The sequence below is a fragment of the Vitis riparia genome, chromosome 14, assembly GCF_004353265.1.
Source record: "Vitis riparia cultivar Riparia Gloire de Montpellier isolate 1030 chromosome 14, EGFV_Vit.rip_1.0, whole genome shotgun sequence".
Classification (NCBI taxonomy): Eukaryota; Viridiplantae; Streptophyta; class Magnoliopsida; order Vitales; family Vitaceae; genus Vitis; species Vitis riparia.
In genome coordinates this window covers 14,867,810-14,892,852 of record NC_048444.1, presented here as the reverse complement: position 1 = coordinate 14,892,852, position 25,043 = coordinate 14,867,810, and the positions used below count along the sequence as shown (strand labels likewise).

Genomic DNA, 25,043 nt, shown 5'->3' with positions numbered 1-25,043 from the left:
TTCTCTTTTCTTTGCACTGAGGCTTCCTTAAAGTCTCCTCCGCTTGCTTGTGTTCATAATCTTCCCTTTTATGTTATTCCCCTTCTTCTCAACCTGTTTAGATTTAGAAGATTTGGGTAAATTAATCAAAACAAGCTCAACTTTAAGATTTAGGGATCCTATGACTGATGCAAGGGTAAGGGTTATTAAGCTCATCCTGTAGATTCTCCACAGTCAATCGTTGAGTATAATCCCTCTCCTTCATATGGGTCTTGAATAGCTAATAAGGTTGTTGAGACCGACTCGATGCAGTGAACTATTCTCCCAAAAGATCTTTTGTTTAGTTGAGCCAAATGTTGTGGGACCAATGGGTGTTACTTGGTCTCTGTAGGCAAACATTCCCATTGTTTGCTTATCATAATGTGGCTCTTTTGCCAGTTCAGATTGCATCTAAACACATGTAACTATTCGAAAGGATCTGCATTTGCTCCTTAGGTAACAAATAAATAAATAAAATACCTAGGGGCGATAACTTGAATAAATGTATAAAAGGACCTCTCAAAGGCTAATGGAGAGTCCATAGAACCTTTTCAACACTGATGATGATAGTAGTAGGGACACCAATAAATTGGAGGAACTCTTAGACTAGAGTAGGCAGAGGCAATTTGAGATTTGCTAAAAAATGTTGAGTGAAAAACACCTAATTTGAATTGGGAGAGCTTGTGTTAGAACACTTTGCTCGTGTCAAGACACTCCTAAAAGAGGAAATTTGATCCCCACATAAAGGGGAATGGAGGATGTGTGCTTGAAGTGAGTGATATCCTCGTCGTGGTCTTGGTCGAGGAATAATTTTTTGTTTGGTTGCTTTGATTCTAACCCCTTTTAGTAGAAGCATCATCCAAACCACTAGGAGTAGGTTTGGAGGTTGACAAAACAAGCTCAGTATCTTGGCAATGCTTCTCTTCCATAGCCTCCATGAGCATTGAGAGCCCTTTCAATGGGAAAGGAAAGCAAATAGATGATAGAAGAAACCCTAGAGGCAATAAATCTTCTCCTAAAACGTCCTCATGCACATTATTCAACGCAAACACTTAAGTGGCAAAATGAAACAAAGTGCAAGAAAGCCAATGCCATATCAATAACCAGAAATGTGAGATGTAAACATCTTTTATCGTCCATCAATGCTTATCAAGAAGAAGGTATTTAACTACTATGACTCACTTATTATAAATGGGATTATTCTTTTGTGAAAAACTTGCACATTGAAGGATCTATCTTAGGGAACCACTTCAGGATTGACTTTGTTTTTTCAGGTACACTTCTTTTAATGATCAATTGAAGGCAACACATTACCAGCTCCAACAATATTGAGATGGATGTTTCCTATATAATTAGAGATGTATGGATGAAGTACATTGTGCATAACTAGTTTTGTGTGACTATAATTAATTATCAATGAAAGGCAAAAATTTTTGGTGATATTAGGCTGGGCATGCTTTGTGTAGAATAGTGGTCAAGAGCAATTATTCCATAAAATTAGGTAATTGAAATGGATCATGAATGATTGTAATGCATGAAAGGATTTTGGATGTATTTATGAAAAGCTTGAGGTAGCACCATTAAGGATAAGATGGGACTGGTAGGTTCAGATTATTTGTTCACTTATAATTAAGATTATTAACCATGCTGAAAAGATGCTGACTTTGTTCAAGTTGAAGGCATTGCAAGAGCAAGACGAAGGCTACAAGTAGGGAAGGTTGAAGTTTGAAGAAGCAACATTATGACTTAAGATAGAGTTTGCTATGATTCTTATTGTGTAGAATGGTGAAAATGATTTGTTTAGGTGAACCCAAGTGGTTTATGTAAGGCTTTAAGTTGTTCTGGTTTGAGGTTATGTTGTTTTTATGCATTATCCTTTGAACATTCCTACTTTATTTTAACATAGATTGTTGGGGGATTCATGAAATAGCTATATTTTTGCCTACTCAGACTAGCAGGTACGTTATAGGATGAACTGTTTCATGACTCATTGCATTCCTTCCTTCTTGTTTATTCTGATAATATATGGAAGCATTGCGACCTGTGTACTTTTCCAATTTTCTTGTATCCTTTCAGGCTTTCTCATGTACATCAGCATTCTCTCCTTTCTAGCATTGTTGCTATGCTTACAAATACTTTCTTTACTTGCTGCATTCCTCCCATTTTGTTTGTTGTGATAATATATAATCGTTGTGCTATTGGCAGTTTCAGTTTTTGTTCATCCTCTCTGCCTTTCTCATATTCATCCACATTGGTTTATTTTAAAGATTTCAACTATGCCTAGGAATGATTTTGGATACAGTTTTTCAGTTGATTGCTTTATGACCTCATGCTCTTGGTTAAGGATAAATTTTAGTCTTTGTTTTAAGAGATTTTAGTCCTTTTACGGCTTTGATAGTTTATGTACTGATTGTATTCTGACATTATTGTTTCTCTGCTCAACAATTCCTTGGACAGCGTGCTTTAAAGGTATGTCTGCAATGCTACCTCTGCTGTTTTATTTTTATTTTTATTTCAAATATATATGTTTTATTGAAAAAAGATGAAAATTCATTCCCAGTGAAGCAAAGTATTACTTATTTATTTATTTATTTTTTTTATAGGAAACGACAAAGAGATATATTGAAAGAAAAAAGAAGTACAAGAGAAGGATGAGAAATCCTCCCACCAAAGAAAACTAAACTACAAGAATACAAAAACAAGAAAGTACACAGTAAAACAAGCTAACACTCTAGACTAGACCAATCCTTAGGAATTACACATCGCTAACCAGTCAAGTTATAACACATTAAGGGGAGTCCCCTTAAAAACCTTGGAACAGAAAGCCCAAAGAGAAGCAAGGAAAAAAAATAGAGTCCCAAGATACTCTGAATTTCTTGCTTTATCCTAAAAAATCCTCGCGTTTCTTTCCTGTCACACAACCCAAATTAAAGCGATGCTCATAGCTTGCCACAAAACTATCTCCTTCTTAGATGAACCAAAACCATTAAATTTGATGGACATCATGTCAAAGATGCTCTTCGAGGGGACCCAATCCATCTTGGCTAACTGAAATAATCTGTGCCACAACCCCATTGTCAAAGAGCAATGTAGGAAAAGATGATCTGCTGATTCCCCATGCTTCATGCACAAAATACAAATATCAGGACTAAAAGCTTTGTAGGGTCTTCTCAATTGTAGCATGTCATTAATATTTACCTTCTTGTGTGTCACTAACCAGACAAAGGACTTCACTTTGAAAGAGACTTGAGAATTCCAAACGAACTTAGAAGGAAAAACCGGAGGAGAACCAGAAGATTGGGATAAGGCTAGAACGAAAGATTTGATTGAAAAAATCCCTGAAGAAGATAAAGGTTAGGATCTGGCATCTGAAACTGAAGGTGATAGATGCAAACCATCACGTGACCACATGAGGCCTTGTAAATCTTCTATCTCATAATCTGAAAGGTTACGGCGAAAATTAAAGTTCCAAGAGAAAGGACGAGTAGAATCGAGAATCGAAGAAATAGGAATATTTTTATCCAAGACTACTCTAAATAGTCTTGGATATTGGGATCCCAAAGATTGGTCCCCCCACCACAAATCTTCCTAAAATCGAATTCTTTCCCCATTTCCTACCACAAACCGAGTAAACATGGAAAACTCCTAAAAGACTTATGCAATAGCCTTCCAAGGACAACAATGTGACCATCTGACTAAAGTGTTAGCATCCCAACCATTAGAGTGTGATCCATAAATGCTTAAGATGACCTGATGCCATAGAGCTGAACCTTCTCTAGGGTACCTCCACAACCATTTTCCTAAGAGAGCGAGATTCCTTAGAGAAATCTTCCCAAATCCTAATCCCTGTTTTGCGTTCGGATTACACACTACATCCCAACTAACTAAATGATCTCTTTTACCTTTCCCAATCCCCGACCATAAAAAATCCCTTTGCAACCTCTCAATTTTTGCAGCCACTGAAGCGGGTATCTTAAACAAGGAGATGAAGTAACAAGGCATGTGGGTGAGGCAAGATTGGATAAGAGTTATCCTTCCTCCAAAAGATAAATAAGCTTTTTGCCACCCATCTAATCTTCTTGAGATTCTCTCAATCATTGGATCCCAAAAGCCACAAGCCTTTGGATTCCCTCCCAAATGAAGACCCAGATAGAGTATAGGCCAACCAGAAGCCTTGCAATCAAGCAACTCAGCTAACCTAGAAAGATGATTCTGATCAAGATTGATGCCATAAATATCACTCTTGTCAAGGTTGACCTTGAGCCCAGAAATATGCCCAAACACTAGCAAAAGACTTTCGAGAGTCTGCAGTTCTTCCTCCCTAGTGTTAGAAAAGAAAATGGTATCATCTGCGAATTGCAAATGGGACACCCTAGTTCTGTTTCTACCCACCTTGAAACCCTCCAACAAATTTCTTTCTTTTGCTCTCAATAGCATCCTGCTCAGTACATCTACGACTAAAGTAAACAAAAAAGGGGATAAATGGTCGCCTTGTCTTAAGCCTCTAGATGGCTTAACCCATCCTTTAGCATTTCCATTCACCAAGATTGCATAAGATACCGAGGACAAACAACCACTCATCCATTTCCTCCAAGTAGGACTAAACCCCTTCTTCTCCAACACGTGATCCAAAAAATCTCAACTCACATGATCGTAAGCCTTTTCAAAGTCAATTTTGAAGACGACTCCTTCCTTCCCTGATCGTCTTTTCTCATCCACTATCTCATTGGCTATGAGAATCTCATCCAATATTTGTCTCCCTTGAACAAAAGTGCCTTCAGTAGAATGGATGGTTTCATGTAGTACCCCTCTTAGACGCCTTGAAAGCACTTTGGTTATTATCTTGTAGAGGCTAGTGATCAAGCTAATGGGTCTAAAGTCTGAGATTTTCTCTATCAAACTTTTTTTGGGTAATAGAACTATGAAGGAGGCATTAGTGCTTTGATTGATAATCCCGCTTCTGTGAAACTCTGCAAACACTCTCACTAAATCTTCCTTGATCACATGCCAACAATCTTGAAAGGCGATGTGGGGAAAGGTGCTTACTTTGGATAGACTTCAAAGAAAAGGGGTGCAACTTCCGAATTATTGTTTTTTGTGTGGGTGTGAAGAAGAAAATGTAAATCACATCCTTATACATTGTACAATGGTTAGAGCTTTGTGGGATATTGTCCTTGGGTTAGTAGATGTTAAATTGGTCTTTCCAGAAACTGTAAAGGAGGTCTTATCTAGCTGGAGGGGCTCGTTTGTGGGGAAGAAAAGGAAAAAGATTTGGGACGCCATTCCGTTGTGTATTTTTGGGACGGTGTGGAAGGAGAGTAATAGATTAGCCTTTAGGGGGAGTGTGTTAAATATTCAGAAGTTAAAGAATTTTTTGGTCTGTAATTTGTGGAGTTGGGCCAAATTGTATTTAGGTGAGAAGGCTTTCTTCCTTATAGGCTTCCTGGAGTGGGTAGCATCCACTTAAGGGGAGGTGATTCTTTTTGTCTTTGTTTTTTGAGCCCCTAACCACCTTGTATACTCCCTGTATGCTTTGTGGCGTTCCGTCTCTCTATTAATGCATATCCTTTTACTTATATATAAAAAAAAAAAACAATCTTGAAATACTGCAATGGTAAAGTCATCAGGCCTCGGTGCCTTATCCTTATCCAACTGAAAAATTGCCTTAGAAATCTCTTCTTTAGTGAAAGGGGGGTCCAACCTAGACACACTCTCTTCCAATATAGGGGACCAATCTAAACCTTCAACACTTCAAGACTCTCCAATAGGACTCGCGTAGAGCTTTTCAAAGTAAAGTAAAATCTCCTCTGTGATACTCTCAGCATTATTCAACATTAAGCCACTTTCATTCTCCAACACCTTGATAAATTTCCTATTTCGCCTAGCATTAGCCACTTTATGAAAAAAACTTTGAGTTACAATCCCCTTCCTTAACCCATTTCACCCTAGCTTTTTGTCTCCAATGAATTTCTTCCCTCAAAATTAATTCCTCTAGCTCCCATTTTCTTAAGGCTCTTTGAACTAAAAGATCAGAAGTGAGACCTCCTACTTGCTCAATGGCATCAAAGTTGGCTAAATCATTGAGGATGCTTTTTTTCCTTTCATTTAACTCTCCAAAAGAAACCTTATTCCACTCTTTCAAATTGGCTTTAACAAATTATAATCTCCTCATGAACTTGTGACCTTCCCACCCATTTCCTTGAAGACCTCTCCGCCAATTTCTAAAGTTCTCCTTGAAACTAGGATGTTGCAACCACATATTCTCAAACCTAAAAGGTGTTGGGCCCCACTTGAACGGGTTGGTATCCAAAACAATTGGCCAATGATCCGATGTCCTTCTAGGAGGAGTTTCTTGAAGGCCTTGGGGAAAGAGATGCCCCCACTCATTTGAGTAAAGAAAATGATCCAATCTCTTACACTCGGGAGACTCTTGCATGTTTGACCAAGTGAATGATGTGTTCCGTAAAGGTGGATCAAGCAATTCACATTCTCTTATAAAACTATCAAAGTCCTTCATGCTTGAAGTTAAACTAGAACCACCTAATTTTTCTGAACTTCTCCTTATGACATTAAAATCACCGCCCACACACCATAACGAAAAAGATATGCCAAAAATGTCTAAAAGCTCCACCCAAAAATCCTTTCTAAGTGATGGGCTATTTAGGCCAAAACTGCGGATATCCAAAGAGGTCCGCATCCATCCAAAGCAAACTTGACTGAGACCGAGAAGGATCCTATTACCACCGCCTCACTACGCAGTTTTTTAGAGTCCCAAATAATCAAAATCCCACCTGAAGTCCCGCACGCCAGAAGAGCAACCCATTCCTTATTTCTTACCGTCCAAACACTACCCACAAACCTTCTGTCACACTTCACCTTTTTTGTTTCCTGAATCATCACAACATCCGGATTCTCTGACCTTAGAAAATCTTTAACCACCCTTTTTTTATTCCTTGATCCCAAGCCCCTAGTATTCCAACTAATAATTTTCATGGAGAAACTCACAGACCCTAAACCACCAAACTAGTTCCAACAGGTCTCAAATAGCTGTGGACCATCAGTTCTTTCTCCTAGAATAAACCTTAATATCCAGAGAACTTAAAACCTCACGCACTTTAGCCATTTTCCCGAGGGACAGGCCATCTATTTGGAACTCGCCCGATGGAAAGACCACAGTATCACCCTGGCTACCTGTAACCAGGTTGGAAACCTCCTTAGGCAAGCTGGGTTTAGACTTACTGGGGTTAAAACTCTCGGACATTTGGTTTGATAAAGCAAACTGGGTCTCCTCCTCATCATGGACAAGAATGCCAACATATTTTTGATAAAAAGTGCCAAAAACATCTTTTTTAGAAAAAATTTCAGAAATTACTCGGTTTCCCATAGGAGACCGAGAAAGAGAGACTGAACTAGGAAGATCTGGATCGGAGGGACTTGGCAAAGGAAGTGCCAAACCACAAGAAGGGATAGAAGAAGACTCGGGTGGCTGAGAAGGTGAATACAGGCATACCTCCAAGTTTTGCACTCCCGGCATTTCACAAATCCCCTCAAAGCTGAGCCCTTTACCTCTGATTTTTGGACTAGGAGGTGAATCCTTGATTGATGAACCACGAAGATCGGACCCCACTCGGCTTAAAAAACCTTCTTTGTCTTCTTCAAAGTGGGGATTGCGCAAAGCCGCTTCGCCTCTTAACGACAAGGTCCCTTCCCCCGAACTCCGCTTTCAATTCCTTGACGATTGACAGTGAAAGAGAGGACTCGCTCTGAATCCTCGTTCCAACTGAGATCTTGTCCTGAAATCCTCTTCCAATAGACAAACTTTGCTAACTGACGATGTCTTCTCGAGGAAAAGAGGCTCGCTGTGACTCTGAAGTCCTTGTTGGCGATCGAAACTTGGAGGAAAAAGGGTAGTCCACAACTGCTTTGAAACGACCTTTTCTTCCTTCTGCTCGGAGCCTCTCGTCTGAACCTCAGAAGCTTTCCCCTTTCTCACTGCAACATCTTCTTCCCTTCGAAACAAACCCGTCTTAACAGAGGTCTTCGTTCCTCCTATTCTTTGGCCCAACCACGATGGGCCTTTTAAATTACAGCCCACGATTGCGGCTAAAGGTGGGCTAGGGTTGGGAAGAGACTGGGCCTTTCTCTCAAAGGCCCGACCATCCTTTTCAGAGAAAGTCTCGTCCCCGCCGGCCTTAACTTTGATTGGACCTTGAGAGCATGCAAATAGCGGGACCACCTTTGCAGAAGATCCTGCGCACTAGAACGTTGAAGACGACAACGCTATAGTCTCGTGGGCTTGAATAACAATTGGACCAGCAGGAAGCCCACGATTTTTCGTCCCACTCTAGGTCCTAACAGGCTGGGCTTTAAACAAGGTCTCAGGCATAGTGGGCCCATTAATGTTTCCTTCCGCTGGGCCCAAAAGACTCCCTCCCCAGCCATTCTCCCTTTTGGACTCCAAGTTTGAACTTGAAAATCGATAATGTGACCAAGGAAGAAGCCTCCTATTGTAGCACTCATTATCCCTAGTGCTACCGCGTAGCCCCTCTGCATTCTTTGACCACTGAGAGATGCAACCTCCCGCTTTCAACAACTCGTCCTTGCTATGGATTGACTCAGACCTGAAAATGTCGTCTTCTTCATCTTCTCCGGTGACTGTAACTGCGACTGTGAATGTCCAGGCCTCATCTTCCACCTCTAGCAGCGCTGGTAGAACGACATTTGGAAGCATCTCCACCCACAACTTCACCTTTGACAAGTCTACAAGCTTCAAAGATTCCCGTGCCACCTTCGTTACCCTCCCTTACTTCTTGATAATGAATTTCAACTAATCTTCATCCCACAAGTGAAAAGAAAGACCTTTTAGTTCTAACCAACCCCTTCTGAATTTTCTAACAACAACCATATTTTCTCTTGGTGACAATCTCCTCAGGAGAATAGACCTTCCTCTCACTAATAATCTTCCCTGCTCTTGGAACCATTCAGCACTCCTTGCAAAATCCACAAAGAAACACCCCTTGAAAGCGGAAATAGGGGTTACAGACACCATTCCTTTTGTACCCATCATCATCGCAATAGCTTTTCCTACGTGAGCCCAATCTTGAGCTTTTTCTTTGCATTCACAAATTATAGCTCTAGGCCATTTTCCAACTGACAACAGAGCTCCATTCCTAGGTCCATCCTCTGCAACCACTTCTGCATATGACCGATATCCTCTGTAAATGCCCTTACTTGCCTGAGCATCTTCAAACGTCTCCTTTGAAACTCTTCTAGCTTGATCAGGATAATCTTGCACTGAAAAAATCGCCTTCCTAAGGGTTTCCCACCCATTGCCTTTAACACCCTTGAGAACGACAAGGATTGATGGTTTCCTTTTTGTAACAATTTCTGTAATTTTCATGAAACGCCCTCTACTATTGAAACAAATCTCCATCAAGTGAGTCCTAGTCTTGCCCCTAATCTTTCATATAAATCCCCTGGAAGCCTCCAACTCCATAGCTTTCTTCAAATGCTCTGTCAACCATTCCAACTCCTCATTTCCAAATCCTCCTGAGACAACAAACCCTCGGCTCCTTTCTGTTATTGAAATCCAAGTTCCCCCATTGGAACCTTCAAACTTTACCTGGAAAGACTTTTTCTCCACTTCAAACTTTTCAACCTTCATTGTGTGACAACCAATGGAACATAGTATTACTTATTGTTATTATTATTTTATTTCTGTTTCTGACTGAGATGATAGTTTCTTTTCCCTAGTTTTAGCACAAATAAACTTTAAACCTCAAATTCTGATCCTTATACTCCCTATGGTTTTTTTGTTATATTTGATTCAAATACGAATTTCTAATCTCTGTATCACCTTGTGATCATGCAGATAAAGAGGCGTGTTCTGGGAGATGGCCATACAGACTATGCAGATACAATGTATCATCTTGGAATGGTATCATCTCTGCTAAATCTTTTATTTGTAATACATCCTTCTGTTATATTTACTGTGGTATTGAATCTTCCACATTGAAGGTGGCCTTTGACTATGCTCAATAAGACAGCCTCGAGGCACAGCCTAGAGGCAAGGATAAGTAAAGTCTCATACCTCACTAATAGCTAACACCCACATAAAGGCTCACATCGTACTGTTTTAAGCCACTAGCTAGAAATGTACCCTGCACTTGTGTAAAAATATTCACCCAATGACCACATATAATTTATTAGGAGCTTATATATATAGATAGATATGGTGTCTTCCTTTATCTATTATACTTTTTTTTTTCTTTTTTCTTTTTTTTTCCTTTTTTCCTTTTTTATTTTGCCTTTTTTTCTTTTGGTTACATTTGGACTTTTAGAATGCTTTTCTGGTGCAAATGGGTCTGTTAGAGTGCACAAATTCATGCTTTCTTTAATCAATGCTTTCTCCATTAACTCGATAACTTAGCAGTTCAACACTTATGCTCCTTAGGGCTCAATCTATAAGCCACCTTATTAGGTAAAGTAAATGCCAAAGTAAAGCCAATGCAGTGCTGAATATACCTTGTTGGAGGAAACCTCAGGGAGATCAGTAGGGAACACCTCTACTTTGTCTCTCATCAATGTCTCTATGCCCCTTGGAAGAAGGGGTTGTGATCTTTCTTTAGCCACTATGGTATAAAATTTTCAAACCTTAGGGTCCCAAAACAAACTTGGCCTTGGAAAGAAAATTGATATCCCCACCTTAGATTACGATTGAACTAGACTTCTGTCACATAGGTCTCAAAATTATTTTCATATTATTTGTGTAAAAAGAGGTCCTTCCATGGTCGATTTCTCTATCATATTGCCATGATTGACCAAATGATGTATGGCATGTGTCCATGCCATAATATTGCACTTATTTTTTCATGGTATATTATGGCAATCGAAATTGAAACAAGATAACATTGAGTGAATGTTACCTCTTTACCCTTCTAGAACCATGATAACGAGTATAACCTTGTATGCTCAGTTTGTACTTGAGCTTGTCTGCGACTTCCTGAGACAACATGTTTTCACTAATCCTGCTATGATGATTATTTTATGGTTTACACACCTTTCCACCAATTGTACATATACTATGGAAAATCATAGTTCTTAGCTAATCTTCTTCATTTTGATGGTCTGGCTTAGGGGGATTTTATGAAACTATTTTCCCACTTTCTTTCATTTTTTCAACCTCTCATTAGTTTATATCAAATTCATCTATTATAACTTTTTCTTAATAGATTTATTTATTTTTAATAATTTTCTAAATATTTTGTTGGCTAGTTTTTTAATGGTGGGTTCCCCTTGGTTTTGATTCCACTTTAAGTTGTATGTTGCAATTAACATTGTAATTGGTATTTCATATAATAATAACATGGATATTTTTAAGAAGATTGTCAATTTTTCTTAGTTCTATCTTTATTTAATTGTTAACAATAAGGGAGTTAGTGTTCTATTCAATTCTATTTTTTAAATAAAAAAATAGTGTCTTCATAAAAAACTTGGTCATAAGGCACTACTAATGTGCTGTGAACTACTTAAGGATTAGGAAGGTTTTTATACTGAAGGCAAACTCCACGAAATTTGTAAACAAAAAGCTTCTCAACCTTAATTATTGATATTTTCTTTTTTAAACATTGCTTTTTTTTGTTTGGTAAATTTTTTTAAATGAAATAAAATTTCACAAAATTCAAAGCTTGTGTTTACTAACTAAACTATTTGGTACTTTGATTTTTTATAATTTGTAACTACAATTCATTGGGATTACTGGTCCTGATTCCTAAGAAAGGTGGGGCTGAGAACCTGGGAGACTTTAGACCTATTAGCCTTTTGGGGGGCTCTATAAATTGTTGGCTAAAGTTCTAGCTAATAGACTCAAGAAAGTGGTTGGAAAGGTGGTCTCCCCTGCCCAAAATGCCTTTGTGATGGGAAGACAAATTCTTGATGCTTCCTTAATTGCAAATGAGGTGATAGACTCGTGGCAAAAAAGAAAAGAGAAGGGGCTCATTTGCGAATTGGATATAGAGAAAGCCTATGACAACATTAATTGGCCTTTTTTGTTGAAGGTTTTGCAAAAAATGGGCTTTAGGTCAAAGTGGTTCGGGTGGATGTGGAGTTGCTTATCGTTAGCCAAATTTTCAATTTTGGTTAATGGGGTTCCAGCTGGCTTTTTCCCAAGTTTTAAGGGGCTTAAGCAAGGAGATCCTCTATCTCCTTACCTCTTTGTGATGGGAATGGAAGTGCTGGATGTTCTCATTAGGAGAGCTATTGAGGGGGGATTCCTATCAAGATGTAGCATTCGGGGTGGTAGAAGATCCCCTATGAATATCTCCCATTTATTCTTTGCTAATGATACAATTGTGTTCTGTGAGGCTAGCAAAGAGCATCTAACTCATTTAAGTTAGATCCTTTTCTAGTTTGAAGCTGCTTCGGGTCTAAGGATCAATTTGGCCAAAAGTGAAATCATCCTAGTTGGTGAGGTGGATGAGGTTGAAGAGTTGGCAGTGGAGTTAGGATGCAGTGGGATCCTTGCCCTCTCAATACTTGGGGCTGCCCTTAGGGGCTCCCAATAGGGCTACCTCTGTGTAGGATGGGGTGGAAGAGAGAGTGAGGAGGAGACTTGCGCTTTGGAAACGCCAATATATCTCCAAAGGAGGGAGAATTACCCTCATAAAATGCACTTTGGCTAGCATGCCAATCTATCAAATGTCTCTTTTCCGGATGCCCAAGTTTGTTGCTAGAAAGCTAGAGAAAGTGCAAAGGGACTTCCTGTGGGGGGGAACTTGGAAAGGAAAACCCATCTAGTTAAATGGGAGGTGGTTTGTACGAATAAGAATAAGGGGGGGCTAAGCCTAAGGAAGCTAGCCCTGTTGAACAAAGCCTTGCTAAGTAAGTGGATATGGAGGTATGCTTGCGAAAAAGACAGCCTTTGGAAACAAGTAATCATGACGAAGTATGGGCAAGAGGGTCTTGGATGGAGGACAAAGAAGGCCAATGGGGCGGTTGGAGTAGGGGTTTGGAAGGAGATCTTGAAAGAATCTGCTTGGTGTTGGGATAATATGGCGTTCTTAGCTAGAAAGGGCTCCAAAATCATATTCTGGACAGATATTTGGTGTACTGGTACAGTGCTGTCCCATTGTTTCCCCCACCTCTTTGTCATGGTTGTTCATAGGAATGCAACGGTGGAGGAAATGTGGGACCAAAATTCTGGTCAAGGAGGTTGGAATCTAATTTTTTTGAGGGACTTTAATGATTGGGAGTTAAATATGGTAGGGGAGTTGATCCATGCTTTGAGGGGTCATAGGCCTTCCCAAAGCCTCACCATAGAGTGGTTCTCTTTCAAAATTTGTCTTCCCTTACCCCAATTTCTAACAGATGCTTTCTAAGAGTCTCATAGACCTATCTCCTTCCTCACCACATTTAAAATAGCCAAAGCTAACATTCTTGGGATTCTGAGTTGTTGTTCTAAATATGTTAGAAATCTAGAACTTCTTCCCAACTCCAACAATGGATCCTCTCCAAGTTCAACATTAGATCATTTACCCAATATCTTGTGTATTACATTGAACACTAAATGGCCCATGATGACACCATATTAAAGTTATCTCACCTGGAAACATTTCTAGCCCTCACAATGGTTGTGTTTCTTCTAAAACATTTTTTTATTATTTCTTATTTTTTACTTTCAACAATCAAAGTCCTTTGGAAAGCATTTGAAATGGTCCAAAATTGGTACAAGCTTAAACTTTCGAATGATTTGTTTTAGAACTCTAACAAACCATGCTACTAGATCTTCATTCAAAAATTTCATTTCTATCCACCAATTCATGAACCTCTTCTGTGTATCCATGTAATGATTTGTTTCTTTGTTGTAAGTTATGCTATATGTACATCATATGAACATATTTAAATGGGAGGAAGTTCTCTGTCAGCCTCTTGTTCACCTTCCCAAATTAGTAATCCTTAGCTTTCTCCATGGTTCTCACACTAAGTTCTTCCATAAAATGGCTAATGCTCATAGAAGAAAGAAATTTTTTTAGCTAGGATTAAAATTAATGGGGCTTGCCTTCAAGGAGAGCAAGTTAAAGGAGGGTGTGGAATTGGCTTTTCACAATTCTTTATTTGATACAAAAGAGTGGAGATGTAGCATCAACAACTTGGATTTTGAAATTTTAGAGGGGTAGTAATCATAATAATTGGAGGAGCCGTTTTCAGATGATGTGGTGTTTTGGTGATTTGATGGGGTTGAACGAGGACATGGCTCCAACACTGGATGGGTTTTTAATGGAATTTTAGCAATTAGGTTGGGATTTTGTGGATAATGAAGTGATGGGGTTTTCCAAGGAGTTTTATGGTTGAGGGAAGTTTGAAAAAAAGTCTCAGTGCTATGTTTTTAGTGTTAATCCTAAAGAAAGGGGGTGCATAGGATCTGAAAGACTTTATGCCTATTAGTTTGGTAGGTAGTTTGTATAAGCTCCTAGCTAAGTTTTGGCAAAGAGACTAAATAAGGTGGTGGACAAAGTGATCTCCAAAATCCATAATGCTTTTATAGAGGGTAGACGTATCCTTGATGCAGTTCTAATAGCTAATGAAGCCATAGAAAGAGCAATGCTTATGGAGTCATGTGTAAGCTAAACATTGAAAAGGCATATGATCATGTCGATTGGAGTTTATTGCTTTAAGTTCTCAAAAAGATGAATTTTGGTAAAAAATGATGGATTAAATGGAGCATAGCTTCTATAAAGTTTTTAGTTATTGTTAATGTCAATCATTATGGTTTCTTCCAAAGCTCCATAAGTATGAGGCAAGGAGACCCTTTGACTCCTTATTTATCTGTAGTTGCAATGGAAGCACATAGTTGCCTCCTTAGGAGGGTAGGAAGGGAGATTTGTTCTTGAGAGTTAGGGTGAGAGGAAGATGTGGTGAGGAGGAGGAGGTATCCCTTTTGTTGTTTGTAGATGATACTTTAGTCTTTTGTGAGGCTTTCCAAGATTAAATGGTTTGTTTAAGTTGGTTGCTCATGTGATTTGAAACTATATCAAGCTTGAAAATCATCTTAGAAAAAAACAAGTTTATTCCAATTGGTTAGGTGGAGAATGCAAAGGACTTGGCCTTTGAACTAGGTCGTAAAGTAGGAGAGCTTCTATCTACTTACCTGGGTTTAGCCTTAGGAGCATCATTTAGATCAATGGCAACCTAGGAGGAGGTGGAAGAGTGGTTTTAGAAAAGGCTATCAATGTGGAAAAGGCAATACATCTCTCAAGGAAGGAGGCTTATGTTAATCGGGAGTATATTATCTAGTCTACACATATACTTTTCATATCTTTGTTCAATATTTCGAGGAAAGTTAAGTTAAGGCTTGAGAAGATTCAAAGGGATTTCTTTTAGGGAGGCAGGGCTTTTGGAGAAAAAGTTGCGTTTTGTGAAGTGGTTGATTGTTTGTGAAGAATTTCTGAATTCCTTTATTGATTCTTTAGGTACACACCATACACATATATATACACAACTGATTGAATAAGAAAAATCAATCTAGCTTGATTCTCTCCTAAAATTAGGAAACTGAATCATCCTAAATGATCTCTCCTTCTTTATTCCTAAAATACTTTCCTAAATTAAAAAAACCCTAACTTTGAATGCCAAATTTCAACACTCCCCCTCAAGCTGGAGAATATATATCATATAATCCCAGCTTGCAAGTTAAGTCTTCAAAGTTAGGCCTAGGTAAAGCTTTGGTGAGGATGTCTGCGGTTTGGTGCTTGGTAGGAACATAGTTCAATCTAACCGTCTCACTAGTCACCTTCTCTGTGATGAAGTGTCTGTCAATCTCAACGTGCTTGGTCCTGTCATGATGCACGGGGTTCTTTGCTATGCTTATAGCTGCCTGATTATCACACATCATCAGAATTGGAGATGAACTCGTTTGCCCCAGTTCACTAAGAACCCTTTTTATCCAAATCCCTTCACAGATTCCCTGTGCAAGAGCTCTGTACTCAGCTTCTGCACTACTTCTGGCTACAACGGATTGCTTCTTACTCCTCCAGGTAACAAGATTTCCCCAAACAAAAGAACAATATCCAGAAGTGGACCGCCTGTCAATGATGTTTCCTGCCCAATCCGCATCTGAGTATACTTCAGTGTCACGGTTCTCTGTCTTTCTGAAGAATAGACCTTTCCCTGGTGTCATTTTTAAATATCTAAGAATCCTGTAGACTGCTTCCATGTGTTCCTCAGTGGGGCTGTGCATGAATTGACTTACAGCACTCACTGCAAAGCCAATATCTGGCCGAGTGTGTGAGAGATAAATCAAGCGCCCGACGAGCCGCTGATATCTCCCCCTATCTACCGGTGTACTTTCTTTCTCGATACCAAGTTTCTTCTGACTATCCATAGGAGTATCAATTGGTTTGCATCCAAGCATACCGGTCTCCTTAAGAAGATCGAGTATGTATTTTCTTTGAGAGACTACAATTCCCTTCCTTGATCTAGCCACTTCCATACCAAGGAAATATTTCAAATTTCCAAGGTCTTTAACTTCAAACTCCTTTGACAAATACTTCTTCAAATTCTGTAATTCCTCCATATCATTCCCAGATAGAATAATATCATCAACATAGACTATCAATATGGCCATTTTCCCGGCATGAGACTTCTTGACAAATAGAGTATGATCAGCCTGACCTTGTTTGTAGCCCAGCTTCAGGACTGCTTTTGTGAATCTATCAAACCAGGCTCGGGGAGATTGTTTAAGGCCGTACAAGGATTTTTGGAGTTTGCAAACCTGATTCTTTGCCATACTTCCTTCGAAACCAGGTGGTATTTCCATGTAGACTTCCTCTTCTAGGTCACCATTTAGAAACGCATTTTTTATGTCCAGTTGTTGCAAGCACCAATCTTGATTGACAGCCAATGAGAGAAGAATCCTGATAGTGTTCAGTTTTGCAACAGGAGCAAAAGTCTCCTGATAGTCTATCCCATAGGATTGCGTAAACCCTCTAGCTACCAAACGAGCCTTGAATCTCTCGACTGATCCATCTGCTTTGTATTTTATGGTGAAAATCCACTTGCACCCCACGGGCCTCTTCCCAACCGGCAAATCTGTGATAGTCCACGTCCCATTCTTCTCAAGTGCATCAATCTCATCTTGTACTGCCTTCTTCCATTCTGAAATTTTTAATGCCTCTTGTATTGTGTTGGGAACCTGAGTATCATCAAGAGAAGTAGCAAATGCTCTGTAAGATGGTGATAGCCCTTCATATGTAACATAATTCCCAATTGGGTGATCTGTACATCTCCTAACACCCTTCCTCAATGCAATCGGCAGAGTAGAATCATCAATGCTGGGAATTAACACCTCTCCAGCCCTATCCTCACCTATGTTCTCTTCAGGAAGACTTGAATTGGAGTCAATATATTGGCCACATGTTGACTGTGATCCGTGCTCTAATTCCTGTCTTTTCCTCCTCCTGATGTAAACTTGTAAGTTCTCATTAGCAAGTTGTGGGGCTATAGGTTGAATAGGCATGGGAGACTGGATGGTCATAGGAGATGGCTGGACTGATGACGGTATGGGTGTGGACAACTCAGTGGGCACGAATTGAAAAGGATTTGGTGACTCTGAGTGAAAAGAAGGTACACCCTCAAGAAGAGACTCCCAAACTTGATGTTCATTCATGCTCTCCCCCTGAACATGAGATTTGGGATAGAAGAATACATGTTCAAAGAAAGAGACGTCCATGGTGGTGTAAAATCTTTTGTTGGTTGGAGAATAGCATTTGTACCCTTTTTGGGTTGGAGAATACCCTAGGAAAATGCACTTATTCGCTCGAGGAGCAAATTTGCTACGATTTTGAGGATACACATGAACGAATGCCGTGCAACCAAATACTTTGAGTGGTAAATCAGAAGAGGCTACACGGGTGTGAGGAAATTGTTTTAAGAAAAGTTGACGTGGGGATTGAAAGGTAAGCACTCTGGATGGCATACGGTTAATCAAATAAGTAGCTGTGAGAATAGCTTCCCCCCAGAAATAGTTTGGAACATTAGAGGAAAACATAAGGCACCGGGCAACCTCCAAGAGATGTCTATTCTTGCGTTCAGCCACCCCATTTTGTTGTGGGGTGTCAACGCAAGAACTTATGTGGATAATGCCGTGATTTTGAAGATAAGTACTGAGACTACTAGTAAAGTATTCCTTTGCATTATCTGACTTGAGGACTTGAATTTTGGAATTGAATTGATTTTGAACCATAAGATGGAAGGTTTGAAAAATGTGCCCGACCTCTGACTTTTCTTTCATAAGGAAAACCCATGTTACCCGTGTATGATCATCAACGAATGTCACAAACCATCGAGTGCCAGAAATATTTTTTATCCGGGAGGGACCCCACACATCACTATGTACTAGAGAGAAAACAGTCGAAGGTTTGTATGGGATTTGAGGATAGACTGTTCGAGTATGCTTTGCAAACTGACAAATTTCACAGTGATAAGATGCTGGATTTTTATTGATAAATAATTTGGGAAACAATTTTGCAAGGTAAACAAAGCTAGGATGACCAAGGCGATAGTGTAACATTATAATCTCACTATCTTTATTGACCTTAGAATTTGACACAGAATTGAAAGACTCTAACATACTCTGAGACTGTACGCAACTTGCTTGAGAAACTTGGTTTGAGAATTGACCACATGAGAGGAGGTAGAGCCCGGAACACAGTTCAGCACTGCCAATCATCTTCCCCGATTTCAAGTCCTGAAAAACACACAAGTTTGGATAAAATTTAGTAACACATTGGAGATCACGGGCCAATTTGCTAATGGACAAAAGATTACAATCCAAGTTTGGAACATGGAGAACAGAGTCAAGATACAAGTCTTTAGTAAGTTTTATAGAACCTGTCCCGGCAATTTTTGACTTTGAACCATCAGCAATATGGACGGATGAATGACCATTACTTGGCTTGTAATTTTGAAGAATGGTAGCATCTCCTGTCATGTGATCAGAAGCACCTGTGTCCACTATCCACGACTTCATTCCTCCTCGATTAGCAGTGAAGGCTACACCGGTAGTACTGCCACTGCCAACCTGGCTTAATAGTTTCTGTAGCATCTCCATCTGCTCTTTGTTGAATGGACTCGGCTCGGGAACAGAGGTGCTCTCAGAGTTGGCAGCCACGTGTGCTCTGCCATCTCTGTCAGACCGTGGCTTTGGTTTCCAATCAGCTGGTTTGCCATGAAGCTTCCAGCAAGTCTCCTTATAATGGCCTGGTTTCTTACAATAATCACACCAAGGCCTATCCCGTTTCTGACGATCTCCACCACTACTATTAAATGACCGAGTCGCAAGGGCAGAGGCATCCAATGTTGGGGCAGGTTGCTCTTTGGATCCCATCATCACTTTCTTTCTACTTTCTTCACGCCTAACTTCTGAAAAAGCCTCCCTGAGACTTGGCAGGGGTTTAATGCCCATGATTCGGCCTCTAACATCATCCAATTCCCTGTTTAGTCCTAGGAAAAACTTGAACAGTCTCTTTTGTTCCACAATTTTCCTGTATGTTGCTGCATCATCAGGACATTTCCATGAGTGAGTCTCGAATAAGTCAAGATGCTGCCAATACCTTGTGAGTGTGTTGTAATACTGAGTAACTGTCTGCTCTCCTTGGCGGAAGTCATGTAGGGCTGATTCAACCTGAAAGAGTTCTGAAATATTTTCAGAACTTGAGTAAGTTTCTTTGGCTGCATCCCATATGTCCTTTGCAGTCCTAAACAGCAAGAAATTTTCACCTATGTCATTGTTCATGGAATTGATAAGCCATGACATGATCATGCTGTTTTCAATCTTCCACTTCCTGAAACCCGGTTCTGTAGTTTCTGGCATGACTGCTTCTCCAGTGAGGTACTCATCCTTTCCTTTACCGCAAATGAACAGCAACACAGATTGTGACCACTGTAAGTAGTTATGGCCATTTAATTTGTGTCCTGTGATGAGAATAGGAGAGGAATCACTACCACCAAGGTTTGGAATTTCAGATCTGCCTCCTAATTCTGGTGACGTGACGCTGGATACTTGTGATGATGCCATTCCGTATTTCGTCATGGATCGGAAAGGTAGAAGAACACTTCCCAAGGCACGTGCAGGGATTGGAGTTGAGGAAAAATAGCCGGAGGACGTCGGAAAAGCTGATCGGAGGGCTCGCGGAGGCAAAAAGACCCCAAAAGAGGCACGTGCAGGGCTTGGATGGCAGAAACAGGTACGTAGGGTGGCTGGTCGGCGTCAGGCGAGCTTGGAGTAGGAAGCGCGTCGCCGGAAAGTGGCTCACGCGCCCTCACGCGCCGGCGCGTGAGATGCAGTCGCCGGCCGGAAAAACGCGCGTGGGCGGCGCGTGGATGGTTTTCTGGCTCCGGTGTTTTTGGAAAAGTTGTAGATCTCCTCCAGACGCTCCTTGCGGTGTGAAAAAAACCGTCGCCGGAAAAGTTCGCCGGAAAAGTTCGCCGGCGGTGAATGTTTTTTGACGACGATTACCGATCGGAAAGCGTTTTCTCCCTTGGCTCTGAGAACAGGGACTGATGACCGGAATGAGAGATGGTCGGATTGAGAGATGGCCAGAGAGATTTGACCGGAATGAATGATGGCCTGAATACGAGGTGGCCAGAAGGGATTAGGGTTTCAGAAAACTGGCTCTGATACCATGAAGAATTTCTGAATTCCTTTATTGATTCTTTAGGTACACACCATACACATATATATACACAACTGATTGAATAAGAAAAATCAATCTAGCTTGATTCTCTCCTAAAATTAGGAAACTGAATCATCCTAAATGATCTCTCCTTCTTTATTCCTAAAATACTTTCCTAAATTAAAAAAACCCTAACTTTGAATGCCAAATTTCAACAGTTTGTAAGGAGAAAAGGGGTTGGGCATTAAATGACTTTCATTGCTTAATAAGGCTCTTTTGTGTACGTGGAGTTGGTGATACACTATTGAAAGAGTAGCTTTCCGAAAATGGATTGTAAATTAAAGAAGAATCGATTGATCACATCCTTCTTCATTGTGCCAAGAAAAGGGTCCTTTAACAGTTGCTTTTTACTATTTATTGGGTGCAATCTGCCTTGGTAGGGGAACTCTTTTAAGATGGTATGGATCCTTTATGAGCAAAAGACACAAGAAGGTTTCAAGTTGCTCCATTGCTTTTGGACCATGTGCAAAGAAAAAATCCAATCAAACCTTGAAAAGTTCTTTCCTTAGAAATCTGTTTTTGTAGTTGGAGTTGTATGTAGATATAGGTGTTATGTCTTGAATTGATTTTGTTGAATGATTGAGTTTTTGCTAAAAGAGGGAGTTGTTTTTGTGTCCTCTCTATTTTGGTCATACCTTTTAATGCACGTTTGTGCTTTGTTTCTTTGATGCTTGTTTATAAAATCTTTTCACTTACCTATCAAAAAAATTTAGTTCTTCCCATCAAGCTGATGTTCTCCCTTTTGGTCTATAGCTATCAATTTTATTTCTTTATCAATTTTACTATCATGATGGGTTCAGCCTTATTTAGGGTTTCATTTCTTTCACTCTCGGGGATGAGTAGAGAATTAGATTCTAACTTGATGTGAAGTGTGTGGAATTGAGTTTGAAGACTTAATTTATGCTCCTCTATGCCTCAGATATTACTAGGAAAGTGTAGGTAGCTGATTATTGGTACAAGCTGGCAGTCTTGAAATTTGGAATCTAAATTTTATCAGTACATTCCATGATTGGAAGTTAGAAGAAACGGGCAGTTTTCTTGCTTAGATTTACTTGAAGCAGTTTATCATGGTGAACACTAACATGTATGTTTCAAATCCTTGGAAGAAGGGCTTCTTGGTTTCTTCATACTTTATGGCTCTCTTTCTTTATTCCATTGAGATTTTCTGTCTCTGCTTTGTGGTTTTGTTCTAAGTTATCTAAGGTTGATTTCCTTGTGCTATGAGATTTCTAGAAAAAGATTCTCACAATAGATCAGTTGAGGTGGAAGGTTTAACTCTTGTGAATTGGCATTGCTTGTAGTGAGGCATCTTTCGGCTTTAGTGTTGTCTATATTTGGGATTTGTTGGGTGTTACCTTGTTATATATCAAGAGCAAGTTTTATGCTGGATAAAATGACAATGTGAAATCGTAAGTTTTATTTCCCATTCCAAGCTATGAATTTTTTTTTTTTTTTTTTTTTTGAGGACTCTCTCTCTCTCTCCCTCTCTTAATGTAATGATTGATTTGGGAGGGTATTTATGGTTTGGAAAATTTTAAACCAAAAGAATGGTTCCTTTTTCTTTACTATTCTTTTTTGGCATGTGGAGTCCAATCATATCATGTCTGCTTGCTTCTGTTTTCAGTCATTTTGTCCTTTTATTCATTTCATTACTTGTTCCTTATTTCAGTTCGTTTGACTTAGAAATGCAACATAATTTTTGTTTCCATTTGATTTACTCAAGAATGCAACATAATTTGACTTACAGGTGCTCTATCTCCAGGGAAAAATTAAGGACTCTGAGGCCCTTATTCAAGATTCTGTTAGAATCCTAGAGGTTCATCACTATGTTATTTAAAGTTAATGCTGATTACTGATTTATATTGTTCTACATTTATTATGTTTATTTTTTCTTACCACCAAATATTGGTTGACTATGCAGGATGGTGGTCTTGGGGAATCAACTATATACATTCGGAGACTAAGATATCTTGCTCAGGTATTCCCTCATTCACTTTGAGCTTCTTGAAGTTTCTGTCATTTTGGACATGCTTAGAATAAAATAAAAGGGGGTGCACCTAAGCATACAGGAAGTACACACAAAAAAACAAAAAAAAAACAAAATAAAGAATACCAATAGGTATCTACAAAAAAATCAGCCTCAAAACCAAACTATCCGCAGCCAAGGCTATCTATGAAGGCCAACAATGAGAAATTTCCCATATCTAATGAAGCTTTGGATCAATCAAAGAGGGAAATAATGAAACTCTCCTTTAACCTTTGATCTGCAAGTTCTTCTCCATTTAAGATTCTGTGATTTCGCTCTTTCCAAATGCACCAAACAAGGAAAAGGGTGCCATCTTCCAATCACCACGAATCATCCAATCCCTTGAACTACCGCTCGAGAAGCAAATTCCTCACTATAGCTGAAACCACCCAATTTTGACAAAAAAAAAAAATGATGAAAAGAACGTCCTTAACACCTTTGTCTCTGCACAGTGAATCAAAATGTGATCAACAAACTCTTAGTCTCTTTGCAAACGCTACATCTATTAGCCATCGTCCACCCCTTTTTGCATTAAGAAGTCTAGAGATTTTCCCTCAAGCCGCTTCCTAAGTGAAAAAACAAGATCTTTAGAATCATTACACAAAGAACTATAGAATGACTTTACACTAAAGACTCCCTTCCTTTTGTCCTTCCTGATTAAGAAATCATCCCCTTCATCTTACACTTTCACCAACATAAGCTCCAAAAATTGGGATGCCCCATCTAATTCTCAATCTTGGAAGGGTCAAAATATGTATACATTTACACAGTGTTTTAAAAGGCTATTGAGGCTATAGCCTCAACATAGGTTAATCGAGGTTCGGCCTCACCTAGTTGAGGCTTATAACCTTAAGGCTATAGCCTTGAAGCTAATGAGGCTTAAGCCTCAAATATTCAAAGGGTTCCAATGGGTTCAGGGTTTTTTTACATATTTCATAAGATGTTCAAGCCTTAATATTCAACATATTTAATGAATAGTGCTTTTGTTAACTTTTAGTGTACATTTATATGGTTTTTCTTGAGTTAAAGACTAGGCTTAATGTGTACATAGATTATCATTCAATGATCATGATAAGATTTATTGATTGACTAAGCTCTAAGTAATAAGGAGCTTGTTTTTTTGTTTTTGCTTTTGTTTTACCTGCCTACCGGTACCTATTGTATACATCGTGTAGACTCTAGTGCACTCTTTTTTCTCAAGTGTTGTTAATATATGTCTAATTTTGCCTTAAAAGGAAAAAAAAAGACTAGGATTAAATGTTTTATAAAGTAAGGGCTTTGTTTTAATGCTTTAAATGGAGAGGGAATAAGGGATTAGGAAGAAGAAAGACCACTATAACTGATGGATGATGAAGAAGAATGCTTATACATTAACATTGGTGTGGAGGATAATACAACAATTGGATATGATTATGATTCCATGGATTATCCTTACTCGTGATAATGATGCTAGTGTTAAGGAAAATTTGATAAAGCCATGAGAGAGGGTTGGATTATAAAAGAAAGAAAGAGGAACTAAATTAAAAACTATTGATGATGACAAACAATTAATTTGATTATTATGAATTGTATGGTTTTCTTATTGTTCAGTTTTCATGTGATTTTTTTTATTTTTATTTTTATTTTTTGAGATTTTTTCTCTTCTTTTTCATTATTTATTTATTTCTTTAATTTGAGGCTTACGCCTTGTTTCTCCTTAAGGCTTACGCTTTGCTTCATTTGGGAAAAATACCTCAAAACCACCTTTAACCTTCTAAAACACTTATAGCCCATGCACCATGACTCTTAAGATTACTGATAATAATGTTTATCCAAAGAAGCTCACATAGCCCATACACTATGACTCGAAATTCTATTTCAAAACTCGACCTAGCAACCACATACTGTTTGTTACACCTCTAATCACCAAATTACCTCCCAAGAAAGTACAATAACTAGATGTTGACCTCCTATCTGTAACTGATCTTGCCCATTCAGCATTTGCATAAACCTCAAGTATCATTTTCCTAGTAAATAAATTTGGAAATAAATCAATTTAGCTATATAGAAAAAGAAACAAATTTAAATTGAATCCTAGCTTCTATAGGCTGTATAATCCACTATTACTGCACTAACTATCCAACGCTCCCCATGAAGCTGGTGAATAAATATTTTTTTATTCTTAGCTTGTTTATGATAGATTAGAATGGTTGAGTTGCAATTCCCTTGGGCATTATGTCAGTCAATTGTCTTTCTAAGGATATATAAGAGGTGTATATTTATCCACTATC

At 39.1% G+C, this 25,043-nt stretch overlaps 1 protein-coding gene across 7 annotated transcripts in view; it reads left to right on the top strand.

The window, feature by feature from the left end:
- Window positions 1–25,043, top strand: part of LOC117930049 (kinesin light chain 3-like) — a 123,674-nt gene that overhangs the window by 62,432 nt on the left and 36,199 nt on the right. For 6 of the 7 annotated variants that reach the window (XR_004653835.1, XR_004653836.1, XM_034850494.1 and 3 more), the window contains exons 7-10: window positions 2,476–2,487; window positions 9,890–9,955; window positions 22,495–22,563; window positions 22,669–22,725. Coding sequence is in view for 5 of the 7 variants with exons in the window: in XM_034850494.1 (XP_034706385.1) it covers window positions 2,476–2,487; window positions 9,890–9,955; window positions 22,495–22,563; window positions 22,669–22,725 (204 nt within the window). In the remaining 2 variants the exon portion in view is untranslated. The remainder of the gene's footprint in view (window positions 1–2,475; window positions 2,488–9,889; window positions 9,956–22,494; window positions 22,564–22,668; window positions 22,726–25,043) is intronic. The other variant, XM_034850495.1, reaches the window with a different exon arrangement.